The sequence below is a fragment of the Corticium candelabrum genome, chromosome 2 (assembly GCF_963422355.1).
Source record: "Corticium candelabrum chromosome 2, ooCorCand1.1, whole genome shotgun sequence".
Taxonomy (NCBI): Eukaryota; Metazoa; Porifera; class Homoscleromorpha; order Homosclerophorida; family Plakinidae; genus Corticium; species Corticium candelabrum.
Window position 1 is genome coordinate 8,653,559 of NC_085086.1, and position 12,500 is coordinate 8,666,058.

Below are 12,500 nucleotides of genomic sequence, written 5' to 3' on the forward strand. Positions count from 1 at the left end.
AGTAGAAAACGTCCTGACATTCTATGAATCCAAGTACCAAAAGGTAATCCTTTTCCGCGACTTTGTCGATGATCTGAGCGCAAATTGTTTCCAGGAGACTTGCAAGTTCTCCGCTGGTGAACAAGTAAGAGACTGCGCAAGTGACGCCATCGTTCGACTTCCCGGTCTTGCAATTCAATCATTCTTTTTGTCTACCTTGTACACCGAACTACTCAAAAGATTGAATTAGTGATAATCGATAGAACCATAGAGTAAAGGAAAATTGTACGCAACCACGGAACAATTCAAACGCCGGCGGGCGCCGTCATTTACATCCGAGACACATATTCACACACACATGCGAGTACACACACGCACGCACGCTCGCACGCACGCACGCACACACACACACACACACACACACACACACACACACACACACACACACACACACAGCTGTAATTTACGATGTTGCATGGTCGGGACAGTTTTAACAAACAGTTAATTAAAATATATTACCAAATGCTAATTACACAGTAATACTGACGTCACAACAGCCGTACAAAGATCTAAACTAAACTTATAATTAATTAATTATATAATTTATACTTATATTGCTTTATTTGGTAAATATTTTGCTATCTAAATTTATTAATTAACAAAATTTTAATGATGCCATTAAAATATCAAAATTGAGATGTTCACTCTTATTAGTGGTCGTGTCTATGCAACGTTCTGGGACTCCAAGGCGAGTTGCACGTGGTAACCAACACTACTTTATACGGGACCTTTCAACGGAAAATGGGAGTTCCGGCGTTTTTTCGATGGCTGTCGAAGAAATACCCATCGATCGTCGTCCACTGTCACGAGCAGAAGGTCAGAATGAGAAATTTTCGTAAGTGGGGCCCAAGTCGGGGTACGAGGCGCGAATTTGTTGTTTCGCTTTTCATTCAGCCGAGAGACGTGAACGGTGTGAAAGTGCCGGTCGACGCGAGCGAACCGAATCCGAACAACGTCGAGTTCGACAATTTGTATCTTGACATGAACGGCATCATTCATCCTTGCTGTCATCCGGAGGACAAGTGAGTCACGTGATATGACGTCATATTACATTCAAATAACATTAGCTAACAAAAGTATTATAATACATAGGCGTAACTGGCCCTAAAGGTTTTTGAAGCATTTGAGGAGTGTTGCTAATGTATGTCACGTGACTAACAGCAGAGGAATTTGCTAATACTATATAGTATATTACAAAAAGTTGCTACTGTCAGTCACGTGACTGGCAGCACGTTAATATTAAAGAATGTTGCTAATATCAGAAAATTGTCAAGGTTGGTCGGCTGACAGTCAAGGTGACTGGCAGCATGTTAATATTAAAGAGTTTTGATAATGTCAATTACGTGACTTACTACAAAGAGGCATGTTGTTAATATTAAAGAGTATTGCAGTCACGTGACTGACAGCAGAAAGGAAGCTTGTTAATATTAAAGAGTGCTGGTAATGTTAATTACGTGACTTCCAGCAAAGAAGCATGTTGTTAATATTAAAGAGTATTGCTAATGTCAGTCACTTGACTGGCAGCAGAAAGGAAGCATGTTAATATTAAGGAGTGTTGCTAATTTTTGCTGTCATCTGGAGGACAAGTAAGTCACGTGATGAGACGTCATAAAACATTTTACAAGAACATCATATAACATTCAAATAACATTGTCTAACGAAAGCATCATAATACATAGGCGTAACGGGCCTTAAAGTTTTCTGAAGCATTTGACGAGTGTTGCTAATGTCAGTCACGTGACTGACTGCAAAGAGGAATTTTGCTAGTATCAAAGAGTTGCTATGGTCAGTCACATGACTAGCAGCATGTTAATATTAAAAAATGTTGCTAATGTCAGTCATGTGACTGCAGCAAAGAGGCATTTTGTTAATATTAAAGAGTTTTGCTAACGTAAGTCACGTGACTGCCTTCAAAAAAGAGGCAATTGTTAATATCAAGAAAATGTTTAGGTTAGTCACGTGACTAGCAGCATGTTAATATTAAAGAATGGTGCTAACGTCAGTCACATGACTGCCTGCAACGAGGCATGTTGTTAATATTAAAGAATGTTGCTAATGTCAGTCACTTGACTGGCAGCAGAGAGGAAATTTGTTAATATTAAGAGTTTTGGTAATGTCAATTACGTGACTTCCTGCAAAGAGGCATGTTAATATTAAAAAGTGTTGCTATTGCTAGTCACGTGACCAGCAGCAAAGTGGCATGTTGTTAATATTAAAGAGCATTGCTAATGTAAGTTAATGTGACTGGCAGCAAAACTAACTACAAAAATAACTGACCAAGTTTATGATTTCCTTTACTGCATAGACACCTCTTAAAGTGGGGCTAAATATGCACGTATAGATGAGGACGCGTGTTTTGAAGAGGCTAGGAAAATTACTGACATGCTCTTGATAATTAGCTTGCTCGTATCTTGATCAGTTCGTGTCATTACTTTACAGGCCTTACTTTAGTTACCTAAAATGTTAGTTACAATGAATTGTAACCACCACACGACAACCTAGCCTCGAAGTTCCAGACCGTCTCCCAAAGAAAATGAGAGGCGGTCTGGATCAAGTTCTGATCGAACCGGAAGTGATCTGAGTCAGCCAATCAGCAAGCTGCTGCCACTGAAGTGACAGCCGATGAGCGTCGAGAGTTCTGTAATGACATCCATGGCTTCTGGCAAAGGCGTATTCGACAATTGCACTACAGCTCGTAATTACATGCACGTGCGTCTTTCTTGATGTAAAACTGCATTGGGCTGTGCCTTTGAAACAGCGCCCAATGCTCTCGAAATTGATTCAACGCATCCCGAACAGCAGACGGCTGCAGATTGCCGCCATCGCAGCTGATTACCACTCACTCTGTTTGAACACACCTCTAAAATGTAGTAATCGATCTCCTATGTCACATCAGGTGGCATAGCGCTGTTATTAATTAAAGGAGAACTCTCAGCAAAATCAACTATGTCTCAGATGAAAGCTGTCACTTCATGACACAACCCTTTGCAACCGTTTACTGCAGAAGTTTACCGTAACAAAGAAATAAAGCATTGAAATTACCTGCGTAGGCTTGTTTAGTACCCGTATGTGGCATAAGCGTACCTCTGATTGTAGGTTAGCAAGGAAGACTGATACCTGTGCACTTTTCAAGGTGAGGATTGTGAGACATATGGTGTCAAGTTGTGATTTATTGACTAAAGCAAACTGGGACCCCAAAGTATCACGCAAGTATCGACTGTGTCAATACAACCTCAGAAGGAGACCCTTCTTAGATTAGTTCATAGATCATGTCTCGCTGCATTTTCGGTGCGTTAGGAGCACTTGGTATGGTTAAACCTAAAGTAGTTACTTCGAGAGAATAAGACTTTGTGTACATACGGGAATCGTGTGAACAACTTGTTGCCGATTCTCTGCTTCTGTGGCTGTCTGGACCGTAGGTTTCCTGCAGGAAGATACCAGGCCTTGTATCTTTCTTTCAACAAGTTTTAGTATCTGGGGAGAGTTCTTCTTTAAAAGAGGTGTTTTTGACTGTTACAACCCTTCCATTTCACTTAGGTAACTACGCCTTCTTCCGAACTCAGTTTGATCAGGAGTTGATCCAGACTGTCTCTCATTTCTTTGGGAGGCGGTTTGAAACTTCGAGGCGAACGACAACCATGCAACAAAACAACAGCAGACAAACCAAATTTTATGTTTTGATTTTAATAGCAAATAAATACAGCAATCAAACAAGAATGAATGCCCAAAATTTAAAATGTTGTGTCGACCTCTTTGCTAGCGCACAATGTCTGACCATGCATTTTGCTTTATATTCCACTCTGGGATTACATTCTTAACTTAAATGTTTCTCATTACTATTGCCAGACAACAAATCCAATTACAATACTATAGGTATGCAATTAGAGACTCAGGATTGACACGTCTCCACCTTCTCCCTCATCGTCACTCTCTTGATGTATGAACAGAGACACTATCTATGTTTCGCCAGTATTTTGAAGGCATAGAGGGCAGGTCCGAAGGCTTAGCTGGCCGCTATGCCTGCCTGGCTAGAACCCTGCATACATTACTGAAGTGTGACACCCATATATGGTCATTTTTGGCATAGCCAGCCAGAGCTATTCAGCCACAGAGATTTAGTTGAAACTGAATCCAGTAGGGTATGTGCCTCGCAAGTCACGTGACTTTTAAAGTCTTATTCCTATGACTCTAGTGACAACTGACCGATCATCTAATGTTCTATTTTTTGATCCTGACGCCTGTTGGCTAAGTCAGGGATAGATCAAGTTTTTCATCATGCGTCACTTAATTCTATTGATATTCTAGGCCTGCACCGAAGAATGAAGACGAGATGATGGTGGCCATATTCGAGTACATCGACAGGTCAGCTGATGTTCTCCACATCACTTTATTTCTCAATTTTCTTACTTTCCGTAGGTTATTTGCTATCGTTCGTCCACGTCGACTTCTCTACATGGCAATTGATGGCGTTGTAAGTACAATACATAGTCTATTGTATTGTGAGATGCATCCCTCCCATACAATAGTCTAATGTATTGTGAGATGCATCCCTCCCATACAATAGTCTAATGTATTGTGAGATGCATCCCTCCAATACAATAGTCTAGTGTATTGTGAGATGCATCCCTCCCATACAATAGTCTAATGTATTGTGAGATGCATCCCTCCCATACAATAGTCTAGTGTATTGTGAGATGCATCCCTCCAATACAATAGTCTAATGTATTGTGAGATGCATCCCTCCAATACAATAGTCTAGTGTATTGTGAGATGCATCCCTCCAATACAATAGTCTAGTGTATTGTGAGATGCATCCCTCCAATACAATAGTCTAGTGTATTGTGAGATGCATCCCTCCAATACAATAGTCTAGTGTATTGTGAGATGCATCCCTCCAATACAATAGTCTAATGTATTGTGAGATGCATCTCTCCAATACAATAGTCTAATGTATTGTGAGATGCATCCCTGCAATACAATAGTCTAATGTATTGTGAGATGCATCCCTCCAATACAATAGTCTAATGTATTGTGAGATGCATCCCTGCAATACAATAGTCTAATGTATTGTGAGATGCATCCCTCCAATACAATAGTCTAGTGTATTGTGAGATGCATCCCTCCAATACAATAGTCTAATGTATTGTGAGATGCATCCCTCCAATACAATAGTCTAATGTATTGTGAGATGCATCCCTCCTGTACAATAGTCTAATGTATTGTGAAATGCATCCCTCTAATACAACGATTGTACAATACATTCGAGTTGTGTTTGTTTGACTGTGTTGATTCGTGTGGTCGTTTTCAGGCTCCTCGTGCCAAGATGAATCAGCAGAGATCGCGACGGTTTCGTGCCTCTAAGGAACATTTGTAGGAATTTGTTGGTGTGTTGGTGTTTGTTTAGTGTTTGTGACTGATTGTGTGATGATTGTGTAGAGACAAGCAGGAGGCGATTGCGAGGATTAGAGCAGATTTGAGAGAGAAAGGTAGGAGTGTTGTTTGGTGTCTGTTTGTGTGGGTGAGTGAAGTAGAGTGGTTGTTTAGTTGGATCGGCTTTTGTGAGGGTTTGTGCAAATGTGAACAGGACGATAGGCAGACAAACAGGCAGATGGACTGATGGACAAGCAGACAGACAGACAGACACACAGACTGGCAAACAGATGCATAGACCGACAGATAACCACACTGACAGCAGACAAATGCAGACAGATAGACAAACAGACAGACACATAGACAGACAGACAAGCACACAAACAGATACACAGACAGACAGACAGACACACAGACTGACAAACAGATGCATAGACTGACAGATAACTACACTGACAGACAGACAAACGCAGACAGATAGACATACAGACAGACACACAGACAGACAGACAGCCAAGCACACAAACAGATACACAGACAGATAGGCAGATAGACACACAGACAGACACGCAGACTGACAAACAGATGCATAGACTGACAGATAACCACACTGACAGCAGACAAATGCAGACAGATAGACAGACAGACAGACACATAGACAGACTGACAAGCACACAAACAGATACACAGACAGACAGACAGACAGACAAACAGACAGACACACAGACTGACAAACAGATGCATAGACTGACAGATAACTACACTGACAGACAGACAAACGCAGACAGATAGACATACAGATAGACACACAGACAGACAGACAGCCAAGCACACAAACAGATACACAGAGAGACAGACAGACGAACACAGGCAGATAGGTGGACAGACACACAGACAGACAAACACACAGACACGCAGACTGACAAACAGATGCATAGACTGACAGATAACTACACTGACACAGATAGACATACAGACAGACACACAGACAGACAGACAAGCACACAAACGGATGCACAGACAGACAGACAGACATATGAACACAGGCAGATAGGCAGGCAGAAGCACAGACAGACAAACACACAAACACACAGACTGACGAACAGATGCATAGACTGACAGATAACTATACTGACAGACAGACAAACGCAGACAGATAGACATACAGACAGACGCATAGACTGACAGACAAGCACACAAACTGATACACAGACAGACAGACAGACGAACACAGGCAGATAGGTGGACAGACACACAGACAGACAAACACACAGACACGCAGACTGACAAACAGATGCATAGACTGATAGATAACTACACTGACAGACAGAGAAACGCAGACAGATAGACACAAAGACAGACAGACAAGCACACAAACAGATACACAGACAGACAGACAGACAAACACAGGCAGATAGGCAGACAGACACACAAACAGATACACAGAAAGACACACAGACACACAGACTGACAAACAGATGCATAGACTGACAGATAACCACGCTGACAGACAGACAAACGCAGACAGATAGACATACAGACAGACGCATAGACAGTCATACAAGCACACAAACAGATACACAGACAGACAGGCAGACAGACAAACACAAGCAGATAGGCAGATAGACACACAGACAGACACACAGACTGACAAACAGATGCATAGACTGACAGATAACCAGACTGACAGACAGACAAACGCAGACAAATAGACACACAGACAGACATATAGACAGACAGACAAGCACACAAACAGATACACAGACAGACAGACAGACAGACGAACACAGGCAGATAGGCAGACAGACACACAGACAGACAAACAGACAGACACACAGACAGACAAACAGACAGACACACACAGACACACAGATTGACAAACAGATGCATCGACTGACAGATAACCACACTGACAGACAGATACATAGACAGACAGACAAGCACACAAACATGCACAGACAGACAGACAGACCGACAAACACAGACAGACAAACACATAGACACACAGACAGACAGATAAACACACAGGCAGATAGGCGGGCAGACATACAATGACGCACATACATACATACATACATACAGACAGACAGACAGACAGACAGACACAAAGACAGACAGACAGATGCATAGACAGACAGACAGACAGCCAGCCATACTCTGAACGATGTACACGTGGCTTTTATTAAATTCAATTTTCCTGCATGAAGCTTAAGTAAAGGACGTATTCAACGGACTTGTAGACAGATGAGATCACATACTCTCAGAATCAAATAGATTTCCATCGTTTCATGTGAAACATTGTTGAATCACAACCACAGCAACAATACCTAAACACTCTGCATGTTGGCTGTCGATGTAGGAGCCGAATTGCCTCCAGAGAAGGACAAAGGCGAACATTTTGATCACAACTGTATTACGCCGGTAAGAAGCTCAAGTCGTCTGTTCTCAGCGTGACGTGCTGAGTGAAGTTGTTTGTTTGTGTGTGTGTCATCAGGGGACGAAGTTTATGGCGAGATTGGCAGAGTGTCTTCAATACTATGTTGCTGACAGGCTCAATCATGATCCTGGATGGAGGAATATTGAAGTATAGTTGCATTGGTGTGTGTGTGTGTGTGTGTGTGTGTGTGTGTTTGTTTGTTTGTGTGTGTGAGTTTATTTGTGTGTGTGTGTGTTTGTGTTCGTTTGTGTGTGTTTGTTTGTGTGTGTGTGTTCATTTGTGTGTGTTTTGTTTGTTTGTTTGTGTGTGTGTTTGTTTATGTGTGTGTGTTTGTTTGTGTGTGTGTGTTTGTTTGTGTGTGTGTGTTTGTTTGTGTGTGTGTGTTCATTTGTTTGTGTGTGTGTTTGTTTGTTTGTTTGTGTGTTTGTTTGTTTGTGTGTGTGTGCTTGTTCATGTGTGTGTGTGTTTGTGTGTGTGTGTGTGTGTGTGTGTGTGTGTGTGTGTGTGTGTGTGTGTGTGTGTGTGTATCGGTGTGTACATGTCTGTTTGTCTGTCTGTCTGTCTATCTAAAAAGTACACAAACAAGAAGGACCCTTAGTCCTACACATACAATCCTATACGCCAACCCACACGTTCGTGTGTCTGGATGTCTGGATGTCTGTAACGTGCCGATCGACACGACACCAGTCTCAGATCGTTGCGAAACGCGGCGGGAGGGTCAAGCTCAGTCGTCGGAGACGAACGGTCGAGTCGGATTTTGCTCGGACTGCCTCCGACGGCCTGAAATGAGATACGCCGGAGTTTGTTTGTTCAATTAATTAATCGAGTATGTGGATGTGACGTGCGCTCGCCAGCCACTCTATGCCATCCTCTGGTCTAGAGTAGAGTGCGAGATGCGCCCGCTGCAGTCAGAGGTTTAAAGCCGGCTCACCGAGCCGTGTGTTTCTGCATGCATCCGTCCGTATGTCACAGAAGGTGTGTCATTCTCCACGAATAGATCACGACGTTTTATGTGGGAAGAGTATGAGATGGTGAATGCGTAGAGTCCAAACTGCACTGTCTGGAGTGTGTAAGATGCATAGAGTAATAGGACGCGTGTATGTGTATTGTAGATGCGCGAAGATGCTACCGCTCGTAGGGCGGGGTGATGTGACGTGAGCTTGCCAGTCACGCCATCCTCTAATGGTATAGTAGAGTGCAAGATGCGCCTGCTGCAGTCAGAGTTTAGAGTTTAGCTGAAGCAGTACGATGCGTGTATTGTACGTTCTAATGTGCACTGTAGCTGAGTAGATTGAAAACTTACCAAATAAATGTGTGTGTCTGTCTGTCTGTCTGTCTGTCGTCTGTCTGTCGTCTGTCTGTCTGTCTGTCGTCTGTCTGTCTGTCTGTCTGTAGTGGAATGGAGATGAGACATCTCCACTTGTTCTTGAATTGGGCCTTGTTTTCTTTCCCTTATCATCTCTAGACGACTTGTCCAGCTTGTTCAGATAGTTGGAGGCTTATATCGCCCAGCGACAAAAATCTTCAAGAACCAAGGGAACGAAAGATGGTTTGATTCCTCTTGGAAGAAGCTCTTGGTTGTATTTAACCTCTTTCTCCTTCCTCCTTGTGTGCATGTCTATTTGTCTGTCTGTCTGTCTGTATATGTGTGTGTGAGTGTGTGTGTGTGTGTGTGTGTGTGTGTGTGTGTGTGTGTGTGTGTTTGTCTGTCTGTTTTGTCCTTCTGTTTGTTGGTCTGTCTGTTTGTGTGTCTGTTTGTCCGTCTGTATGTTTGTCTGTCTGTGTTTGTTTGGTTGTGTGTGTGTGTGTGTGTGTGTGTGTGTGTGTGTGTGTGTGTGTGTGTGTGTGTGTGTTTGTCTGTCAGTCTGTTTGTCCTTCTGTCTGTTGGTCTGTCTGTTTGTATGTTTGTGTTTGTTTGGTTGTTTGTTTGTTTGTGTGTGTATGTGCATGTGTCTGTCTGTCTGTGTGATTATGCGTGTATATCTTTTGTGTGTGTGCACGTGCACGTTTGTATTGATTTCAATTTAATCTATTCACTCTCACACACTTATTATCTCCATGTCTTGCTCTACAACATCTTCTTTACAGGTCATTCTCTCCGATGCCAGTTGTCCAGGTGAAGGCGAACACAAAATCATGGATTTCATTCGCAAACAACGAGCCAGTCCCAGCCACGATACAAACACCCATCATTGTCTCTGTGGAGCCGATGGTAAGCTAATCTATTAGTTAATTTAATAATCAATAATTAAATAAATTTTAATAAAATAGATAAATCATTTATATTAATTACTATTAATAATTTAATATTAATAAATGATTTGAAATATGTAATTAATTAATTATTATTAATTATTGTATCTAAATTAATTGTAATTAATAATCTAATTTTTTTATAATTAATTAGATTAATTAATTTTTATTCCAATTGATTGTCTGTGCAGCTGATGGTAAGCTAATCTGTTAATTAAGTAATAAACAAATAATAATAAATAGTTTAATTAAATAATTAATAAATTAATTAAGATTAATTATTTTTTTAAATTAATCGTTAATGTTAATAATTTTCAAATTTTGATAATTAATTTTTATTGATATCAATAAAATTTTAAGTACTAGTTTTGTGTACATTGTGTCTCATCTGTGTGACTGTGATTGTTGCAGCTGATCTCATCATGTTGGGTTTGGCGACTCACGAACCGAACTTCACCATCATACGAGAAGAATTCAAGCCGTCTGGAAAGCGACCGTGTGAAATCTGTGGACAGATAGGTAATAGACACAAATAGAAGTAGAATGCTGGATGTGTTGCAATGAGGACACATGGATAGACGGACTCATGGTGACATGACGAACATCTGAACAGACTGATGGACAGACGGACATTTAGGCAAACTGTCAGACACAGTCACAGACGAAAATCTGGGCAAACAGACAGATGGACATCTGGACAAACTGAAAGACAGACAGACAGACAGACGGACATCTGGACAAACAGACAGGCAGGCAGGCAGCCAGGCAGGCAGACAAACAGAAACACACAGACAAACAGAGACAGACAGACAGACAGACAGATAGACAAACAGAGAAAAACAGAGACAAGACAGACAGACAAACAAACTGACAGACAAATAGACAGACAGACAACAGAGAAAGACAAACTGAAAGACAGACAGACTGACAGTCAGACAGACATCTGGATGAACAGACAGACAGACTAACAGTCTGACAGTGAGACAGACATATGGATACACTGAAAGACAGACAAACAGACATACATATTTTAGTTGCCAATTGCTAGACAGGAAGATTTTCTAGCACACGTGCGCGTGCGTGCACACACACACACACACACACACATGTGCATGCGCGCGCACACACACACACACACACACACACACACACACACACACACACACACACACACACACACACACACACAAACTACCATTCAGCCACAAACACTACCGTCCCCATTCACTTCAAATCTCACTCGACTGATTTCCATTTCAGGTCACGATATGCAGTTCTGTACTGGAATTCCAAGAGACAAGACGGAGGCATGTTTACATCATGCTAACAATGCTGCTATTGTAAACTTTTTCCTTGTTTAGTTTGAAGAACCAAGCGAGCCTGTTCAAGAGAAAGACTTTATTTTTCTACGTTTGCCTGTACTTCGTGAGGTCAGCTGGTAAAGTCTTAACTGTTTTTGTATGCTTGTAAATTTGTCTGTCTAACAATTGGTCTAAGTGTATGTCTGTTTTCTGTCTGTCTGTGTAGATGTCCGTCTGACTGTCAGTCTGTCTGTCTCTCTGTATGTCCAGATGTCTCTGACTGTCAGTCTGTCTGTTTGTCTGTCTGTCTGTGTGTCTGTCTATGTGTTTGTCTGTCTCTGTCTGTCTGTCTGTCTGTCTGTGCAGATGTCAGTTTAACTGTCAGTTTGTCTGTCTGTCTGTTTGTCTGTCTGTTTGTCCAGATGTTCGCTTGACTATCAGTATGTTTGTCTGTCTCTCTGTTTGTGTCTCTGTTGCCCATATGTCTGTTTGACTGTCAGTCTGTCTGCCTGTTGTCCAGATGTCTGTCTGTCGGTCTGTTTGTCTGTCTGTCTGTCTGTCTGTCTGTCTGTTTGTTTGTTCAGATGTCAGTCTGTCTATCTGTCTCTCTGTTTGTGTCTCTGTTGCCCATATGTCTGTTTGACTGTCAGTCTGTCTGCCTGTTGTCCAGATGTCTGTCTGTCGGTCTGTTTGTCTGTCTGTCTGTCTGTCTGTCTGTCTGTTTGTTTGTTCAGATGTCAGTCTGTCTATCTGTCTCTCTGTTTGTCTGTCTGTTTGTTTGTCCAGATGTGTGTCTAACTGTCAGTCTGTCTGTCTGTCTGTCTGTTGTCCAGATGTCTGTCTGTGTATCTGTCTCTCTGCTTGTTTGTCTATTTGTCCAGATGTCTCTCTGTCTGTCAGTCTGTCTGTCTATTTGTCCAGATGACTGTCTGACTGTCAGTATGTCTGTCTGGCTGGCTGTTTGTCTCAGTCCAGATGTCCGTCTGACTGTCAGTCTGTCTGTTTGTTTATCTGTTTGTCCATACGTCAGTTTGTTGTTTGCATTTTTCACTTTTGTGTTTGCAGTACTTGGAGAGAGAATTACGTATGGATGGACTGCC

At 41.9% G+C, this 12,500-nt stretch overlaps 1 protein-coding gene across 1 annotated transcript in view; it reads left to right on the top strand.

The window, feature by feature from the left end:
• Nucleotides 1-761: 761 nt before the first annotated feature.
• The window catches only part of LOC134198143 (5'-3' exoribonuclease 2-like), a 40,865-nt gene continuing 29,126 nt past the window's right edge, over nt 762-12,500 (top strand). Inside the window, exons 1-13 of the mRNA XM_062667481.1 lie at nt 762-855; nt 934-1,061; nt 4,345-4,401; nt 4,456-4,510; nt 5,348-5,409; nt 5,476-5,525; nt 7,769-7,830; nt 7,904-7,993; nt 9,935-10,058; nt 10,511-10,618; nt 11,360-11,406; nt 11,461-11,529; nt 12,466-12,500. The exon at nt 12,466-12,500 is cut by the window's right edge and continues 19 nt beyond it. Coding sequence (XP_062523465.1) covers nt 781-855; nt 934-1,061; nt 4,345-4,401; nt 4,456-4,510; nt 5,348-5,409; nt 5,476-5,525; nt 7,769-7,830; nt 7,904-7,993; nt 9,935-10,058; nt 10,511-10,618; nt 11,360-11,406; nt 11,461-11,529; nt 12,466-12,500 — 962 coding nt within the window. The 5' untranslated portion in view covers nt 762-780. The remainder of the gene's footprint in view (nt 856-933; nt 1,062-4,344; nt 4,402-4,455; nt 4,511-5,347; nt 5,410-5,475; nt 5,526-7,768; nt 7,831-7,903; nt 7,994-9,934; nt 10,059-10,510; nt 10,619-11,359; nt 11,407-11,460; nt 11,530-12,465) is intronic.